This window comes from Anoplophora glabripennis, unplaced genomic scaffold (assembly GCF_000390285.2).
Source record: "Anoplophora glabripennis isolate ALB-LARVAE unplaced genomic scaffold, Agla_2.0 scaffold57, whole genome shotgun sequence".
Taxonomy (NCBI): domain Eukaryota; kingdom Metazoa; phylum Arthropoda; class Insecta; order Coleoptera; family Cerambycidae; genus Anoplophora; species Anoplophora glabripennis.
The window spans coordinates 243,749-263,989 of NW_019416296.1; the positions used below are offsets into that span (position 1 = coordinate 243,749).

Below are 20,241 nucleotides of genomic sequence, written 5' to 3' on the forward strand. Positions count from 1 at the left end.
GGACTATTTTTTTGGCGTAGAATTGAATGCTGGTATTAGACTTTTAGTAGGTCTTAAGATTCCGGAGTTATGACCCAAAGTTATAATTTTTTAAATGGAAATCGTAGCTGGTTATAACCTAAAAAAATGGGGATTTTTGTTTGCTTTTCAGCAATATATCACATGCTTTAATTATTTTTCCAAACACAGAAGATACGGGGTGTTTTATATATAAATTCGATCCTTTTTTACATTTTAATATGGCTGGCTATAAAAATACATGCAAAACTATAATTCTTACTTTTACAAAACTCATATCTGTTGTAAAAATATGACGTTTATATAAAATTATATAAAATATATATTACAGATAAGAAAAGACAGAGTTTTCAAATTTTTATTCCACTTCAAATGAAGCTACAATATTAAACGTAAATTAAACAATAGTAAGTACCTACATGAATAAAAACTTTTAAAAATGACAGCTAAATGTTCAAATTGCCGTCCCTCAACTGTCACACATTTCACGCATTTACTGGCAACGCTTCGGGTAGCATTCATTAAATGTATAGGTATTTGAAATATTATTAAAAGGAATTTTGAATATAATGTCTTTTAGAACACCCCAAAGGAAAAAGTCCAACGGACTCAAGCCAGGTAACCTAGCTGGCCATCTGATCGGTCCGTTTGTTCCTATCCACCTATCTCCTTAAATTTCGTTAGTATTATATTATCACACGAGTATATGTTGTGCATTTAAAATAAATGTTATATTTTTACAACAGATATGACTTTTGTAAAAGTAAGAATTATAGTTTTATCTGTATTTTCATAGCCGGTCATACTAAAAAGGAAAAAAAATATAATTTATATATAAAACACCCCGTACCTCCCGTGTTTGTAAAAATAACTATAGCATATGATATATTGCTGAAAAGCGGAAAAAAATCTCTATTTTTTTAGGCCATGGTCAGCTACGATTTCCATTTAAAAAAATATTACTTTGGGTCATAACTCCGAAATCTTAAGATATACTAAAAATCTAATACCGGCATTCAATTCTACGCCAAAGAATTAGTCTTGAGCAGTTTTCACTTTAACTCTAACTTATTTAACAGCTGAGATACAGACATGTTAAAAAGTGTCACAATAACGAGAAACGCCCTGTAACTTAGAAACAAATGAAGATAGCAAATTTCCGATCTGACAGTCGAGTTTGCCATGAAAATCGAGCTCGAGAACGTGGTGTCAGATTTATCATATCTTTAGTAGTTTCTGAAATACCCTGAATTCCCATCGAAAATGGACCAGCCTGTACATAAATATTTGCAGTTAACTCACATTCTCATTGTGGCTCAATATGTTACAACCATGCCTATTAATTCATTGTTACTGCGTTGATGAGCTATTTTTGTAAGTTTATTCGCACTTATTAACACACACACCTCAAACAGACTGTCTGTCCACAGAAATAAAACAGTTAAAAGTAAGAAGAAAAATTCTCTGCCTGAAACTTAATTAATAATAAACACTTTTTCAATATGAAAACTGCAGCCAACCTGATGATAACTTGAAATTGAACTGGCAATTTTTTTCTCTTTACTACAAAGAACGAGAAAAAAAATCGGATGGCGCTCTATGTGCGGTTACAACTATTGAGCTCTTTTTATGTAGTATGTAAGTAAGGGACGATCCCAGAGGTTCTCAATAAGTTTTAACAATTCTAATTATTAATTAATTTCAACTGTTTTTACTAATGCGATTTACTTACCATCCTCCCCAAGTTTGTATGTGGTAATTTAATTCTTTCCTAAAATACCACCAGTATAATCAGCTGTAAAATTTAAAATTGAATGAAGACTAAATATTTATAATTACAAATTTATTTAAGTACCAGTGGCTGAAATTAAGTGCCGCATTAAATTATATCGGTGTATTTTTGACGTACCGTTAAATAAAAATGCAATTCCATCAGCGGTTTATGGTTATGCTTCTGCCTCTAAAAAATAACTAAGATTAACAAGGTATATAATAAATTCTATAAATATCACAAAACAGGTTCAGAGCCACATTATTTAGGTATTTCTACTGTGCATACTTTGTCTGTTTATGCAGTATAAAACGTTTCTCTTCCTGGCACATTTTTTAGACGCACGAATATATGTTACAGGGAAAAGTTTATCTAATAACTACCGGCAATTTGAAATTTTTTTTATTCGTTTCAGAGTTTTAGAAGACAGGCGTAGTCACTATGAGCCTTCCGTGCCAGGGGCGGTCGAAGTTGATGAACTCGACGATCATGACCTTTACGTACCCCATTTTCAAAGAGTTTCCATATCTGGAGAAGATACCAGTGGGGTAAGACAATTACATTTTTGTTTCTTGTAAAGCCTCTAATATATAGATTACGTAGTAATATTGCATTTATTAAGAACTTATTGGCATTTAAGTTCAATCAATTAACTTTCTATTAAACGACTGCAATACTGTTTTAAAATGAGAAAAGAAAAACAAAAAACCTTAAGTTAATAATAAAGTTTTTGCGTGTATTAGCATTTGTAAAATCATAAAGTTGAAGCACAAAAAAAAAACAGCATTACTGTTTACTGTAAAATGAACTTTGCACTTTCATATAGCAGAAATCGTAATAATTTATTAGAGAAGAAGAGTCTACAAGTCATTTTTAATTTCATTTATATTTTCATAAGCATAATTTTCTTTATTTATCTTTTAATTATTATTTTTACTATTTTGATATGATTTGGTACATACAGTGATTCAAAGCTTATTAAAAAAAATTTAGGATGTACTGGGGACTCTTACAAAAATACAATTTTGTAAAGAAAAAATCAAAAAGGTCAGTTCGAAAATAATTTAAAAATACACCTCTGCACGGCACTGGAAACTGGTCCACTGTAAAACCTGACCTCGCACAATGCGACCTTCATGACGGCAAAGTTTGATAAAAACGGACCAGAATTTCGCAAGAAAAGAAATAAATTAAATTTTATAGCACCTATTTTATATCGGCAAATTCAACTGCTTTTGCCGCCATTGTTATTATTAATTAATTTAATTAATTTGTGGTTTTACTTAATAAAATAATTTGACAAATCTGATGTTACAATCACTGTTTGATACTAACACTAAAAAACTATTGTAAACACAATCGCAACGACGATTATAAAATCGGATTTGAGTATTGAGAGTCGATGAGGTCACGTGGCTCTCCGCGCGTATTACGTAATGGTTGAAAGTACTCAATAATTTTTTTCTCGGAATCTAAGGATTTTACAATTTTTTTTTTACGATATTGACTCCATTTCTCATACCGCGTCTATTCCTAATTTTTTTTGAATAAGTTGTGAATCGCCCCGTATATATTGTGACGTATAACTTTTGGTGTAATTTTATTAACATGTTCAAACAATGGTTACACAAATACAAATGCAAAAAGAAACCTTAAAATCTGAAGTCCCACAAGAGATTGCTCAATCCTTTGATCTTATAAGGAGTTACATGCGATGATGTTATTTATGTACAAATTTTTCCATACTTATTCAGATGCATGGTGTATATCACAACTGAATGTTTAGATATTGCGAAATTACGTATTGCGAAATTTCTTCATCACTTACGTCTGCGATAAAATATATTGCTTTCAGTATTGTGGTTGTCGTCAACAGAACTTGTTATTTTTCATTAATCAATAATTGTATAAGACTTGTTTTCGTTTTGATATGTTTTTATCGTTGCTATATTTAATCTTATAAAAATATGAATAAAAAACTGTTAGCTGCTATGAACATACACCATGAAATTAATTTCCACGCAAAGAGTAAAAATATTCTGTTTTTGACGTAAATTGTGAAAAAGGTATATTTAAATGAAGGAGCACAAATGCTATCAATGTTAAGGCAAAAATATGATAATTGTATCGAAATGAAAATTTACAACTCCGTTCCTAGTAAAACAAGATTCGTCGGTACAAAAAAATTTTTGAAGCAAATACAGTCCTGTAAATATTGCCATTTTTCTCAAGAATGGCTTTCTGTAGGCGATTTTTTCAAGAGACAATATTTTTTTTAACGACACAACGGGCCCGAACAACATTATTAATTAATTTATTGACACGCGACAGCGTACCGAGATTCAGGGAATCCTCGATCCGTAGTAAAATTTGGAATGACTTTATCCATTATTAAATTAACCCGAGCCTCTAAAACTAAGTAGACTGCTCAATGTGAAACCCACGGAAGAACTACCTTTTTTTCGTAGATCTCTCCTGAATTCGACACTTCGCTTCGACACGCCCATTTCTTGGGTCCAGAAGTTTCTGTTCTTATCTTACTGGCCGGAATATCGGGACGCTTTGCCATGTTAATCTAGTTGTCCAAGTTGTCTAATGGATTGAATTTACATTTGTCTAAATAATTTTGAGACTAAACTTACAAACAACCCTATACCTTCCTCTTATGACTAGCAATAGCAATACGGGATGGATTAGTCCATCTCATTTAATCTATTCTTATAGCTTGGAAAATCCGCCTAAAAACCAGCTATTTGAACTATTATTATTTTCCTGACAACATTCTAACAACTTATTCTTGGAATGCATTTCTCGTGTTATTGGAAATATCGATTTTCCTGTTTATACCAGATGCTCAACACATGGCCCCGACAGTCTAAGTTAACTTGTTAAAAAATATTGCTAAATTTCTCCGAAGGACAACGCTAAACCTACTTGAGAGCCCTCAACTTTTCGATAACTAGTGTTGACTGAAATATTTTACTTTTTGGCCCATCCGTTCCGAGAACTAAGAAATAAATTACTACGCATCCCGGCTTTTGTTACACGCCATAATAGTCCAAATAAATGTGCCAAATTTTAACGCGATCGGTAATTAAAAGGGTTATGAAGTTATTAATTAAATTAGTTTTATTTTTAACAACTTTGAAGGCTGAAAACACAAAAACCAAACAATTTTTATTTAACTTTTTTTTCGTAGATCGTTTTTATTTATCAAGTCAAACTCTGTATATGAACACCCGATAGCTCATAAATAAAGCAGCGTTGGACTAAGGCTTCGACATTATCTGAAAGCATTTGTGCTCTTTCATTTAAATACGCCCTGTATAACACTGACCCTGAAATGATGAGTTAAAGTGACACATTGTACGTCAAACTTAATATAATAGACAGGTTGTTCAACCGAAATTGATTTTAGAAAAATACAGTCTTCAATCAATGGCGGAGGCTTTAAATATTACATGCACTCGACCAAGTGGCCAACTATCACCCTATGAATGTATTTCAAGGAAACAATTTATTATGGTAAATTCTGTAACATTAATAGTCTATATGTAATTGAACAGTGATTATCGCATTTATTTAATTTTTGCCAAGTTCTAAAAACTACACGAAATTTGTAGGTACCACTTGAGGACCTTGAAAGGGCCTCAAAACTCATTATTCAGGCCCTGGAGATTAGGAAGAAGTACATGAAAATGTCATATCAAACCTTCTCCTCGTCGGCTGCCAGATTCTTAGATCCCAACAAGGAACAACAACATCACGATGAAAAACAGTCGATTGAAGGTAATGAGGATTTTACTTTTTGATTTCTCGTTTAATTTTGATATCAAAAAAGTCTCAGGTGGACTGGTTGCGTGAAAGGGTAACTAATACAGTACATTTATTTTCATTCCCTGTGCCCTTTCCTCTATTTATTTTGTAAATAATAAAATTTATTTTCGTATTTAAGGATATACAGAGTGTTGCAGAAAAGAATGCAATAATTTTAGATGGTGATAGAGTATAAGAAAATAATATCGATTTTTTCTATGATCTGCGGGGCTATCGACTTTTTCTTTTTTGAGACACATGTTAGCAATATATTTTCTCAAGAAATGTTTTGAGTTTTTGAGTGTTATTAACACGTCAGTATTATTAGTTTTTGACTATCTATTAAAGGGCGCTAACTATCTCTTTCAATGACATTTTATGACAACATTTTTGAGGTTATGTTTTTAAGAATTACAGTATAAAATATCATTTTGCACAAAATCGCTGAAAGCGCATCGTTCTTGAGAAAAATTATTGACTATCCCAAAGGCCTATATTTTGTTGTTAAGACAAGTTAATAATATATTTAATAACCTCAAGGCTTCGAAAATAAATAAAAAAAAACTAATTTGGATCAGTTTACTTTAGTGCAATTTATTCTTTCTTAAAATCTTACGAGTCTTCAAAAAAATGAAAAGAAAATCCCTTTTTGAAGACTTGTAAGCAAGATTGCACCAGAGTAACATGATCTAAATCGGTCAACTTTTATCCAAGATTACCTTTGATGTATCGCCCATTCGTTTTTGGATATCTTCTAATTTAAGGAATTCTCAAAAAACGGTGCGTTTTCGGTAATTTTTACAAAACTACAATTTTTATATAATTAAGTTTTACATTGTTATACAAAACTTACACTGGGACAGATAGTAGCTAGCAACATCTAGCAGATGGTCAAATACTAATATCTGCCACTGATGTATTTAGCACCTAAAAATCTTACTTACTTTCTGGCAAAGATACGACTAAAATATGATTCTAAATCATCTTTGAGCCCTATATTAAAAAACAAAAGACGATATGCCCATGGTTCATAGGAAAAATCGTATTATTTTTCGTATTTTATCACTATCCCAATTTTTTGCACTCATTTCCGAGACATCCTGTGTAATGTGTGTTTTTAAATTAATCTCCATGGTTTAAAGACATCAGTACTTCCTAAATAACTACCTGGTATAACAGCGACCCTACGACAAACCTTTAGGACTCTCTTTGATAAAATTCAGTTACTTCATAGTATCTACCTACATGTAATATTTGATCAAAAGTGGTGGCGAAGTTAGAAGGTAGCGACTTGAAAGAGAATCTTTATTTGTAATTTTGAATAGATCATTTCCAAATAAAACTTTTGAGTCTTTAAATTTTGTTTGTTTCGTAAAATTCACCGGTGAAATTGGAGCTAAAGGATTTACTCATATTTATGATCTATTGCTTAACATCTAAGCTGCTCATTCTGCTAAACCAGAAACCAGACTTTACTTTCCCGAAGGTTGTCCGTTCTCAGAGAATTGCACCATTGCATCATATTTTAGAGATATCCTAACCTAAAAGTGCGAAGAATGCGGTTTTTTGCTATATTTGAGTTTTTTTCCCCACAAAACTCGACAGGGCATCTAAAACTACTACTCTTCTACTTTAAAATCCAGTTTGGATCTTTCGATTATCTCTTCTCTCTCTTTTCGTCTCCAATAAATCCTTTTCTTCGGCATGAGGACTGAATGATAAATATTTTGAAAATTCCTTGATTTTTTTTCCCAAAAAAACCGTGAATTGAACATTTACATATATTTTTTTGTGTATCTAAATTTGAATTTTGTAATTCTGACTTAAGATTCGTAATCAGCGACCCCAAAAACCTGAAAAACCAATGGAAATTTAGGTGTCTATAATTTGATGCTTCTCTCTTTTTATCTTCGCCTCTGATACTAGTCAATTTTCGAAGATCGACAAGTACGCCAAACCAGTTGTTTTCAACATACAATTTATCGGAGAGGAAAGAACAATTTTAAATGGATTTTGAAGATGTGTGGCACATTTAGATGCCATATTGAGTTTTGTGTAGACAAATTACCTTGTGATATAACATAGCTTCAAAAAAACCTTGTTTTTCATTTGTTACATGTTAAATGTCATTGTAGTAGCAATGACCACAAAGCATAAACTATATATATTTTGTGGCGATGGCATATAAAAATATGTTCACCAAACCTCACACTGTGAGAAATGTGTTTACAAATTGATTTACGAGAATATTATTTTTCTTATTTGTTTTGAAGAGAGGAATCACTAGTTGAAAGTTTGTCGCCACCTTGCTGATATATCCTGCATAGTAAATATGATCCTGTAAATAAATAAAAAATATATAGATTTATTCTGAGTTAATTTAAAAGGTGTCTTAAATTGAAAATAGTCGAGTTTAACATGAACTCAACTTTTCAAGCCAGATTTTCCAATAGTAGTCAAAACATTTGAGAAGTATCAGAATAACCTTGATATGTTGTCATCAAAATCTTGAGACCATATTTGACAGTTCTGTTTGAAAATTTGCTACAATAATAATAAAAAATATATAAATGTAAGACGTTTCCAGTATGTTAATTTGGTTCAATAAAATCGATATTCAGCAGTAATCTTAAAAATTTAATACAAAAACTCAATTTTGCAAAAAATTGAGTAGTATGATTTAGAAATGCTGTGGTAGGAAGTAACAGTACTTTCAAGAAAGACCCATTTCTATTTGCATGTATTGATTAGATCGAGATTATGCCGAGTTGCTGTCAAGAACTGCAAGAACTTCGTTTGACGATATTATGTTGGGAACGCTGACCAAAGATAACATCGAGAAATTGTTAGATAACGGTTTCCAAGGTAAATAGTACGTTTTTGCACAGAAACGCAGATAGTTCCTTAAAAATAGTTAGTCACATCAACAGTTACATCACTACCTCACTAGACAGGTTGACGTATTTAACTTCTTTTGCAATTTGTGTGTAAACATCGCAATACTCGTATTACAAAGCAGGGCTGTGAAGAGCTACTCTTGTATTTCATAACCATTAATACAACTACATAGTAACTAGTCATCCTAGCTACAACTTCTATTCCATGACACCTACCAGACACAGACCTTAAGTTACTGTCCACATTTTCTGTTTAACACGCATATATACATTAATATAACTTTGAGATGAGGGATCCACAGTTGAACGCGGTTCATATTGATGCTAAGTAGCGCACTGTTAATGTTTTTAGATCACGGAATTCATCCACCAATCCATAAGGCTTGGGAAGTTCCTGATGTTCCGGACACTAACCACATCCTCAAAAACAACAACGGAGTTTGGAATGTGTACCTAAATGAAGAGGATGTGAAGAATGGGAAGCCTTGCGACTACGAATATCCCGATGTCGATAGGTTCACTACCGACTTTTATAAGATGTGCAACATGATTGCGGATGGACCACTGTGAGTATATATTTTACAACAAATGCGGGTACAATTCATGGTGTAAACGACTATGCCCCATTAATGAATCAATTTTTACATCAAGCCACATATACATTTTGAGAACTGCTGTCTACAAAGAAGATAATAATTTATACATACGTGCCAACGAATTGCGAGTTTACCATGTCATATGTCAAGAAAATTATTTAGAATGAGACCTTATTAGTCTTTTAGATTCATGCAGTAGGTTAAATATGACTTTATATGCACTGTTGTGGATCCTAATTAAAAAAAGGGGCAAATATTTACGTACGCTCATAATTTCGCTTGAAAGATAAACTATACCCATATATTCATAACAAGAGTAGAACTGATTAGGTACCTAAAATTGAACAAGAAATTTTTATGTTTATAACAAAAAAACGGGACAAAAAGGGTACGGTGCGCTATCTACGGCTACTACTAACTATTCAATTATTTTTGCATAAACTTGGAGGAGATATTTATAGAGCAAATAAATGGATTTATACAAAATATTTTTTTTAACTGACTTAGGTATATGATGGAAACCATTTTAGAACCACTGAGTCCACCGATAGTTCTGCTTCTTTTACAAGTAAATTCCAATAGATATGCAGTTATCTAGCGGTTTTCATCAGCATTCCCGTACGTTATTACCATGTCTATATAACTTATTAATACACATATCTACACGTACGCTGTCCTTCACTTAAAAGTTTGTTCTCTAATAATTTTCACAATAAAAGAGACATGTTTCCATAATGAATACTAAAGTGGAACTGATGATTACTTAAAACTGTTCAATTTTTCTGTTTACTACAAAAAAAAAGAGAAAAAAGCGATTTAATTTATGGCCACGGACTATTGACGTCTTTTTATGTAGTATGTAAGTCGGGGACGATTCCAGAAGTTGTTACGTTGCACTTTTATCTTACTCATTTTTTTTTCTTTCCTAATCGCATTTTAAAGTAAATATAAATAATTACAATTCTAGTTAATTAATTCAGTTCATTAGCTCAGAGCGTTTAATAAAAAGAAAATTTTATTAAAAATGTAACGTGAATGCTTCTGCTTCCGCATACGCTGTCTCCGCGTTAGTTATCTACATTTCTTTGGACACACAAAAAGGTTGCTGGTCGAGGTTCGAGGATTTTTCCTATCGAGTATTCAGGCAGTTGTTGTTAAGCGAATTTCGTTGTTCTGTGCCGATTTGTGCATTCCAATATAGTTGGGAGTTTTATCGAAATTCACTTTTGAATGTGATTTATGTATTGGTGTGACTATAATCACAGTTCACGACTTATGTCGGATTCTAAAGCAATTGATCTGTAAGTAATCTTTTCTGGCCCACGTGGTTCTTATTCTAACTATTATTTCCTTAATCTACAGGATGCTCATATTATAGCCAATAGGATAGTTCTAACGAACCACTGAAATATATATCTATGTACATTTAGATATTTATCCCAGATACCAGATTGGACTACAATTGAAGCCGCCCTATATCCTTGAGTAAGTTTTTTACCCTACTTTCAACAATTTAAACCTTTTGTGTGAGCCTTAGGTGTGGTAATCTCAAAAAAAAAGAAAAGACATTTATTATTCGTGCTATTTTAGGGCTTCGTGAATTTACCTATTCGTTCGTTCGAACCTATTCTTCCACCTTTATACTGGCTGTCTCGCATTTGGGGCTTGTTATTGAACGTCGGATTGTTATCCTCCGATTTGGTTGACGTCGCTTATATAGGACAAGTGGATCCAACTAGGAAAGAAGCATTCGCCTCTCCAGGAATATTGTAAGATCAGCAATTTGTCATTGCCATTGCAAAAGGTCAGATTTTTCCGTTATTATTATTCTTTTTTTTATTGTGACTTTGATTATCAAGTTTGCTACGGAAAGTCTATTGGAGCAAATTCAAAAATTTAATTGCTAAGTTTATTTTAACATCTATGCAACTGAGTACAACATATATTATAATAGTTTTTTTTTAATGTGTTTAAATATAAATTTCCTTATTTTTATGTCATAGTAATAAGATTGTTGGTCTGTATTTCAAATAAGTTTGGCGATATTTATGTGCATTTATATTTATTTTTTTTTTACGCCATTTCTTGAATTAAGTGATATGTATTTATGTGATTAAAATATTTGATTGTACGCCTTACGTGATCACGATTGGCACGCCCGAAATTCTAAAGATAGTACTTAAATTTAACTATCTTTAAAGTAGCCGTAAATATAACTATCTGTCCACATACATATTTATTTAAATTATCTATTTCTTTCTTCTAATAAAAATTCTTCTATATCGGAAGATTTTCATATGGTATTTAATTTTTTTTTGTTGTGTTTACCATCACTTTACTATAACATTTTAACTTTAATTGCAAAAAAAGAGTCGTAGTTTGGAAAACCGGTCAATCTGGGAACCTCCTAGCAGGGTTGCGTTTTATTGCTAGTGGCGCCCTAGATTTTTGATATCTGTAATTAAAATATTTTACTGAACCTACACCCTTCAGGCTGAGTGATTTGTCGGCACCTTTGTTACGCACTTACGCTTCCAAACTACCTCTACGTTTTTTTTTTAATTTATTTATTTTTCCCCTTTTCTCTTTTTTTCATATATGTGTATATATTTTGTACAAATAATTTTTTAAACAAAAAAAAAAGTATAACCAAGCGTAGCAAAAATTGGCGCCCAACGTGGGGCCCCCGAAGAAAAGAAAACTTAGCCAAATATTTAAATATTATTAAATATAAACGTAATTATTAATTTTTATATTACAGTATAAATCATTTTTGCTTCTTCCTTGTTGGATCGTACTATTTCGATCATTCTGTTGAAATTCGACGTACAGATAGGACAGTTAAGTATTATTAATTATTAGGGTCTTTTCTAACTTTTATTTATTCATTTTGTTTTCGTTTTTGTACTGCTCTAGTAATAAGGGATTAGGGTTGTTTACATTTAGTCATAATAATTTTATTGCATTTTATCTGGACATTCCATTTGGATTGTTGATTAGATTTTCTTAGGTATTTTTTTTTCTTCTTTTTTGTCTTATTTAATTTAACATGTCACCCCCACAATTCGAGGTTAATAGACTTAATTCTGAAGAACTTACTTATGAATTAGCGGTACGCGGCGTTACTGATGTATCGACGGTTGATTTAATGCGAAAGACTTTGCGGAATTTATTAAAGTTGGAACGTGAAGGTTGTTCTATTGATTATCCAACATATCCTTTCAGTTTTGCACAAGATAGTACTGCATTAGGGGAGAAGATATCTGAAATTCAAGATCTAATTCAAAACTTTGATGGTGCTAATGACGCGATTCATAAAAAAATATTTTCTAAATACGCTTTTGCATTGGGGCGAATAAATCGTAGCAAACCTGTTTCGGACGACGATCAGAAAATACGGTCTAAATTAATAGTTACAATTTTAGAATTGAAATCAACTCTTGAAAAGAAAGTTAAAACTTATGAGCGTAGTTTAGCTAATCAAACCTTGGGTATTCCTGATTTAGATTTAGTAGATGTTTCGGATAGCGATAGTGATTCTGATCCTGGTGTAATGCATTCAACCCCTGTAGCTACTCTTTCAACTCACGCGCCTAGGTTACATTATGAGCCAGTTTCGAAATGGAATATTAAATTTTCTGGTGAAAGTAAAATAGATAATTTTTCTTTAAGTGCTTTTCTCGAACGAGTTGAGGAAACACGTATAGCCCGTAATGTTACGGAGCAAGATCTATTCAATTCAGCGATAGATTTGTTTTCTGGCAAAGCACTTATTTGGTATCGTTCTATACGAAAAACTGTTCGCGATTGGCCATCGTTAGTAACTTTGCTTCGGGAAGAATTTCAACCACCGGATTATAATGATAAATTATTCGATGAAATTAAAAAGAGAACGCAAGGTCCCAATGAATCAATTGGACTGTATTTGGCTGTTATGAATGGTTTATTTGAAAGGCTCACTATCAAAATACCAGAAGCGACGCGACTTAAAATCTTGCGAAATAATATTGCTCCTTTTTATCAGACCCAACTAGCTCTTACTTTAGATGGAATCAGTACCACCGAGGAACTACTTAAATTAGGTAGGAAATTAGAAGCGCGGAAAACTGCGGTTGAAACTTTTAATCACCCACCGTCTAGAAAATCCAGTACTATGTTGGAACCAGATTTAGCTTACGTCGAAGCTGGATTTAATCAACCCTCCTCTTCTTTTAGTGTTGCCGCAAATGAAGTTTTATCTGAAAGGCCTATTATTTGTTACAATTGTCATAAGCCAGGTCATATATCTAGTAAATGTACAGATACACGTCGCCGATATTGCTATAGATGTAAAAAACCAAATTTTACGATAAGAACTTGTCCAAATTGTAATCATAATTCGGGAAACGTAACAAGGAGGCATTAAGTGGTCGGGTAGATGCCTCTACAGTAAATCCGACTTTACATTTTGAATCTTCTACAAAACCTATTATAGATTACATTCTTTCCCATGCCAAAAATGATGATAGACCATATTTGCGAGTTCACGTTTTCGGTCATCCTCTATTAGGTCTTCTGGATTCAGGTGCTACACGTACTATTGTAGGTCAACCCGGTTTTGATATTTTGAAAAATTTAGGTTTAAAATTAGATCGGAATTATTCTAGTAGTTGCGCAGTGGCCAACGGTCAAAGCTGTTCTGTTTTAGGCATTTTCCATACTCCTGTATCGTTAATGGAAAAAGTTCACGTTATAGATATTTTAGTAGTCCCTGAACTTAAACATACTCTAATTTTAGGCATTGATTTCTGGACTGTTATGGATATAGTTCCAGATCTTAAAAGAGATGTTTGGCATTTCGGTCCATTGTTGCCAACACCTCCTTTATGCAGTGTTCAAGCTAAAGATAATTTGACCCTTGTCCAGAGAAATATTTTAAATAATCTTCTTGAAGAAAAATTTAAATTAATGGGGAAAAGTTTAGGTTATACTACCCTTACGGAACACGAGATTATTACCGACGCTCGTCCCATTAAACAGAGATACTATCCCGTTTCGCCTTTTAAACAGAAAATAATCGATGAAGAACTTAAAAGCATGTTAGAACAAGATATAATTGAACCATCTAAAAGTTCATGGTCCTCTCCCATTTTATTAGTTCCGAAACGTGATGGCGGTTATAGATTTTGCGTTGATTATCGCGCATTAAATGCCGTAACTAAGAAGGATGCCTATCCGCTACCTTATATCTCCGCAATCCTAGATCGTTTACGTGATGCTAAATATTTAAGTTCTATGGATATTAAATCCGCTTATTGGCAGGTTCCTGTCAAAGAATCCTGTAGAGAATTAACTGCATTCACTGTCCCGGGAGGTCGGGGATTATATCATTTTAAAAGGATGCCTTTTGGTCTTTCTAATGCCCCTGCAACATGGCAACGACTTATTGATACTGTCCTTGGTCCAGAATTGGAACCATATGTGTTCGTATATCTGGATGATATCATTATTATTTCACCTGAATTCGACACTCATATGAAGATTTTGTCCCAAGTGTTTGATCGTTTATACGCAGCTGGACTAACGGTTAGTCAGGAAAAGTGTAAGTTTTGTCGTCCCTCTCTCAAATACCTAGGTTATATTGTGGATGCAAACGGTCTTCATGTAGATCCCGAAAAGGTTGAAGCCATTCTAAATGTCAAAATTCCTACAAATACAACTGAGGTTAGACGTTTTTTGGGTATGGCAAGTTGGTATCGGAGATTTGTGCCCGATTTCTCTTCTATTGTCGCTCCCCTGACACGATTAACTTGTAAAAATTCTCATTTTAAGTGGTCAGATGATTGTGATCGTGCTTTTAAAGCCATTCGAGATAGGCTTATTTCAGCTCCTATTTTAACGTGCCCAGATTTCTCCCGTCCTTTTGTGTTGCAAACTGATGCCTCGGGTTATGGCATCGGTGCTGTTTTAACTCAGCAGATTGATAATGAGGAAAAGGTTATATGTTTTCTATCCAGATCTCTTACGAAGCAAGAGAGAAATTTTTCCACTACAGAGCGAGAATGTCTTAGTGTAATTTGGGCAGTGGAAAAACTTAGACACTATCTGGAAGGTACTCATTTCACAGTGGTTACCGATCATGCATCCTTAATTTGGCTTAACAGACTCAAAGATCCAACCGGTCGTCTCGCTAGGTGGGCTGTTCGTTTGCAACCTTTTAATTATACTATCGTCCATCGTAAAGGAAAAGAACACATTGTACCAGACTATTTATCTAGATCCGTTCCTGTTATTTCCGATTCAATAAATGCTAATTCCAAAGATAATTTATCGATTAAAGATCCATGGTATATAAGGATGATCAACAAAGTAAATTCGCATCCAAGAAAATTTTCCCAATGGCGTGTTAATAATAATATTCTCTATAAGTATCTGGAATGTAAATATCCGGAATTATCCGATGTTGATATTGATTCTTGGAAAAGAGTTGTTCCTAGATCTGAAAGAAAACAACTAATCTCCATTGCTCATGATACTCCCTCTTCTGGTCATTTAGGTGTATATAAAACTTTTAATAAATTATCAAATCAATACTATTGGCCTAAAATGCGGGTTGATGTAGCAAATTATATTCGACGATGCAAGACGTGTTCTTGTAATAAACCTGAACAAAAAGCTCCACCAGGGTTTATGGTTGGAAGACCATATGTCAGTAGACCGTGGGAATTAATTTCTGCTGATCTCGTAGGTCCACTTCCGAAATCGACCCATGGTTATCTTTATATTCTAGTTGTTGTTGATTATTTTTCTAAGTTTCCAGTATTCTTTCCCTTAAGGTCTGCTACTGCATCTTCTGTAGTAAAAGCATTAGAAAACGATGTCTTTATGATGTTCGGTGTCCCAACGTCAATAATCGTAGACAACGGTGTCCAGTTTCGTAGTCGCGAATTTACAAAATTAATGAGAACATATTCTGTACAAATTCGTTACACAGCAAATTACCATCCGCAAGCAAACCCAACCGAACGCGTTAACCGTGTATTGAAAACTATGTTATCATCATTTATTGGAGAAAATCAGCGTAAATGGGATATATTATTACCTAAAGTTGCGTGTGCTATCCGGTCTGCTAAGCACGAAGTAACTAAAAATTCGCCATATTTTGTAAATTTCGGCAGGGAAATGGTATTACAGGGCGATCATAACCATTATAAGGATGATCCCAATATTGACCTTAACTTGAAACATGATCAAGAGGAAATAAATAACCGTAAACAAGGATTTCAAAACCTGTACAATGATATTCATAACCGATTGCTTAAAGCATCTCAAGTTAGTACATCAAGATATAATTTTAGACGGCGAAATGTTCAGTATATCCCTGGTCAACAAGTTTATAGGCGTAATTTTGTATTATCTGATGCTTCAAAATATTATACGGCTAAATTAGCACCTAAGTTCATTGGTCCTTTCGTTATTCATAAGCGTGTATCTCCATTTACCTACCAATTAAAAGATCTGGAAGGCAACTTGAAAGGAATTTGGAACGTTAAAGATCTTAAACATGCGCTTGACCAAGATGATCTAGAACAGTGAGAATTTCTAGGAAATTCTCTAGGAAGTAAGGGGGGGATTTGTTACGTTGCACTTTTATCTTACTCATTTTTTTTTCTTTCCTAATCGCATTTTAAAGTAAATATAAATAATTACAATTCTAGTTAATTAATTCAGTTCATTAGCTCAGAGCGTTTAATAAAAAGAAAATTTTATTAAAAATGTAACGTGAATGCTTCTGCTTCCGCATACGCTGTCCCCGCGTTAGTTATCTACATTTCTTTGGACACACAAAAAGGTTGCTGGTCGAGGTTCGAGGATTTTTCCTATCGAGTATTCAGGCAGTTGTTGTTAAGCGAATTTCGTTGTTCTGTGCCGATTTGTGCATTCCAATATAGTTGGGAGTTTTATCGAAATTCACTTTTGAATGTGATTTATGTATTGGTGTGACTATAATCACAGTTCACGACTTATGTCGGATTCTAAAGCAATTGATCTGTAAGTAATCTTTTCTGGCCCACGTGGTTCTTATTCTAACTATTATTTCCTTAATCTACAGGATGCTCATATTATAGCCAATAGGATAGTTCTAACGAACCACTGAAATATATATCTATGTACATTTAGATATTTATCCCAGATACCAGATTGGACTACAATTGAAGCCGCCCTATATCCTTGAGTAAGTTTTTTACCCTACTTTCAACAATTTAAACCTTTTGTGTGAGCCTTAGGTGTGGTAATCTCAAAAAAAAAGAAAAGACATTTATTATTCGTGCTATTTTAGGGCTTCGTGAATTTACCTATTCGTTCGTTCGAACCTATTCTTCCACCTTTATACTGGCTGTCTCGCATTTGGGGCTTGTTATTGAACGTCGGATTGTTATCCTCCGATTTGGTTGACGTCGCTTATATAGGACAAGTGGATCCAACTAGGAAAGAAGCATTCGCCTCTCCAGGAATATTGTAAGATCAGCAATTTGTCATTGCCATTGCAAAAGGTCAGATTTTTCCGTTATTATTATTCTTTTTTTTATTGTGACTTTGATTATCAAGTTTGCTACGGAAAGTCTATTGGAGCAAATTCAAAAATTTAATTGCTAAGTTTATTTTAACATCTATGCAACTGAGTACAACATATATTATAATAGTTTTTTTTTAATGTGTTTAAATATAAATTTCCTTATTTTTATGTCATAGTAATAAGATTGTTGGTCTGTATTTCAAATAAGTTTGGCGATATTTATGTGCATTTATATTTATTTTTTTTTTACGCCATTTCTTGAATTAAGTGATATGTATTTATGTGATTAAAATATTTGATTGTACGCCTTACGTGATCACGATTGGCACGCCCGAAATTCTAAAGATAGTACTTAAATTTAACTATCTTTAAAGTAGCCGTAAATATAACTATCTGTCCACATACATATTTATTTAAATTATCTATTTCTTTCTTCTAATAAAAATTCTTCTATATCGGAAGATTTTCATATGGTATTTAATTTTTTTTTGTTGTGTTTACCATCACTTTACTATAACATTTTAACTTTAATTGCAAAAAAAGAGTCGTAGTTTGGAAAACCGGTCAATCTGGGAACCTCCTAGCAGGGTTGCGTTTTATTGCTAGTGGCGCCCTAGATTTTTGATATCTGTAATTAAAATATTTTACTGAACCTACACCCTTCAGGCTGAGTGATTTGTCGGCACCTTTGTTACGCACTTACGCTTCCAAACTACCTCTACGTTTTTTTTTTTTAATTTATTTATTTTTCCTCTTTTCTCTTTTTTTTATATATGTGTATATATTTTGTACAAATAATTTTTTAAACAAAAAAAAAGTATAACCAAGCGTAGCAAAGTTCCCAATAAGTTTTAATAAATTTGATTATTTGAGTGTTATTTTGCAGTTTGTTTTGGGATTATGGGTAGAACTAAAACACTTTAGTAATTAAAAGATATTGTTTATTCACTTATTCAGATATCACATCTATTCTCTGTCAAATCAGATTGAAAACTGAACTATTCTCTTAAGCTTAGTGCTACAATATACCTCTGTATTATTGTTTATAAGCATTTTTAATTTATGGACAAGAGCTCTTGAACCTTTGACTGAGAAATATAAACACATTAAAAGTAGGCATTAGTATCTAAGGATGGAGATGTTTTTGTATACGTAACTTGAGTATCTTTCAACAGTTTGAATGACCCTGATTAATAATAATGCTTATTATTAACGTATTTTATCTGTTACTAAAAATTATCTCCAAGTTTGTAACCATCTTGTAAGGTGGGGGACAATTCCAGTGATTCTCAATTCTCGTATATTAAAACAATACTTGTTTATTATTAATTTTAGCCTTATTTTGCAGTTTGACAGACTTTGATTATTGAAAATATTTATTATTAATGTCATGTGATCATGTGTCATGTAATCATTCAAACATCTTGCCCCAATTAAACATGTTTAAAAATTCGTCAAAAAAGAAATGAATTAAACAAATAAACACTTAATTTAATTAACAATACCTTTTATTGGTTTGAAATGTAGTAACTAATAGGGTTTAATTGCTATTTCAAACTCTTTTTCCGTTGGTGAAAAAACAAGAATAAGTTAAGTTACATATTCTGTTTCGCACCACGTCAGGTCAGTTTTATTATGGGGATCTTCGTCAATAGCCCTACTATAACCGTAAATTAAAAAATTATATTATTAATAATAATATCAGAACTTTAAAAATTTACAATAAAATTAAGTAGCAGAAAGAAACGAAGTGATATATTTACCTGATAATTAACAAAATTGTTCCTACTTGGTCTATGAATATTAAAATATATAAAAACAAATTTTCATAAGGTAGCCAACTTGTCTGTTTACATATAAAACAACGCCGCCAGCTTTTCGTTTGCCTCCACTTTTATATGTTTTATATTTTAAAAACGTAATGAATTTTTTTATAAAACATTTTTTTTTATTTATTTGTTTTTGTAAGCGGTACTAAGTACCTATCTTATAATTTTTTATAAGTTTTGTCAATTATCCACTTCCTCCACCTGATGTAAATTTAAAAATATAAAGTAAATAACGCGAGCATATTCCGTTTTTGCACTATTAAAGAGGTAAATCGGGTTTACTCAAATGCACAAATGTACTTGAAATTTATATAGCGTATTACCCAGTGCTCCTTCTGTGCGTCATATTTTTTTGAAATTTTTTTTGAAGCTAGATTTTGAGATATTGTTGTTGAAAGTTGCTTATTTTAACATAGGTTTATGTGGCGAAGATGGACGGTGCGGCTCTTTTTTTGCCCATAACTGAGAAGAAAATGTAGAAATTATGAAACAAAACTTTTCCATATATAGTACACAGTATTATCTTAATTTTGATGTAAAACTAATGTAAGTTTTGAACATAGTATTAATTAGAAACAGAAACCAATAATTGCATTTCTGTCTGACTTGAGGATTAATGTGGCAACGTCGCAATCAGCTGACAGCAAGGAGGGAATATATTTGAAAGACTTGATAAAAACAAAATTGATTTCAAACATATACATTTTTCCTAAATCCCATGTACATTGTTATCAACAATAAATTATCCACAACAGAT

The 20,241-nt window shown here is 32.5% G+C and overlaps 1 protein-coding gene across 7 annotated transcripts in view; it reads left to right on the top strand.

The window, feature by feature from the left end:
* LOC108917527 (AMP deaminase 2) overlaps positions 1 to 20,241 on the top strand; it is a 74,968-nt gene that overhangs the window by 36,356 nt on the left and 18,371 nt on the right. For 4 of the 7 annotated variants that reach the window (XM_018724161.2, XM_018724163.2, XM_018724162.2 and 1 more), the window contains exons 3-6: positions 2,205 to 2,337; positions 5,413 to 5,578; positions 8,357 to 8,470; positions 8,855 to 9,068. In XM_018724161.2, coding sequence (XP_018579677.1) covers positions 2,205 to 2,337; positions 5,413 to 5,578; positions 8,357 to 8,470; positions 8,855 to 9,068 — 627 coding nt within the window. Of the gene's footprint in view, positions 1 to 2,204; positions 2,338 to 5,207; positions 5,315 to 5,412; positions 5,579 to 8,356; positions 8,471 to 8,854; positions 9,069 to 20,241 lie in introns of those variants that run through there. The other 3 variants (XM_018724166.2, XM_018724167.2, XM_018724168.1) reach the window with 2 other exon arrangements.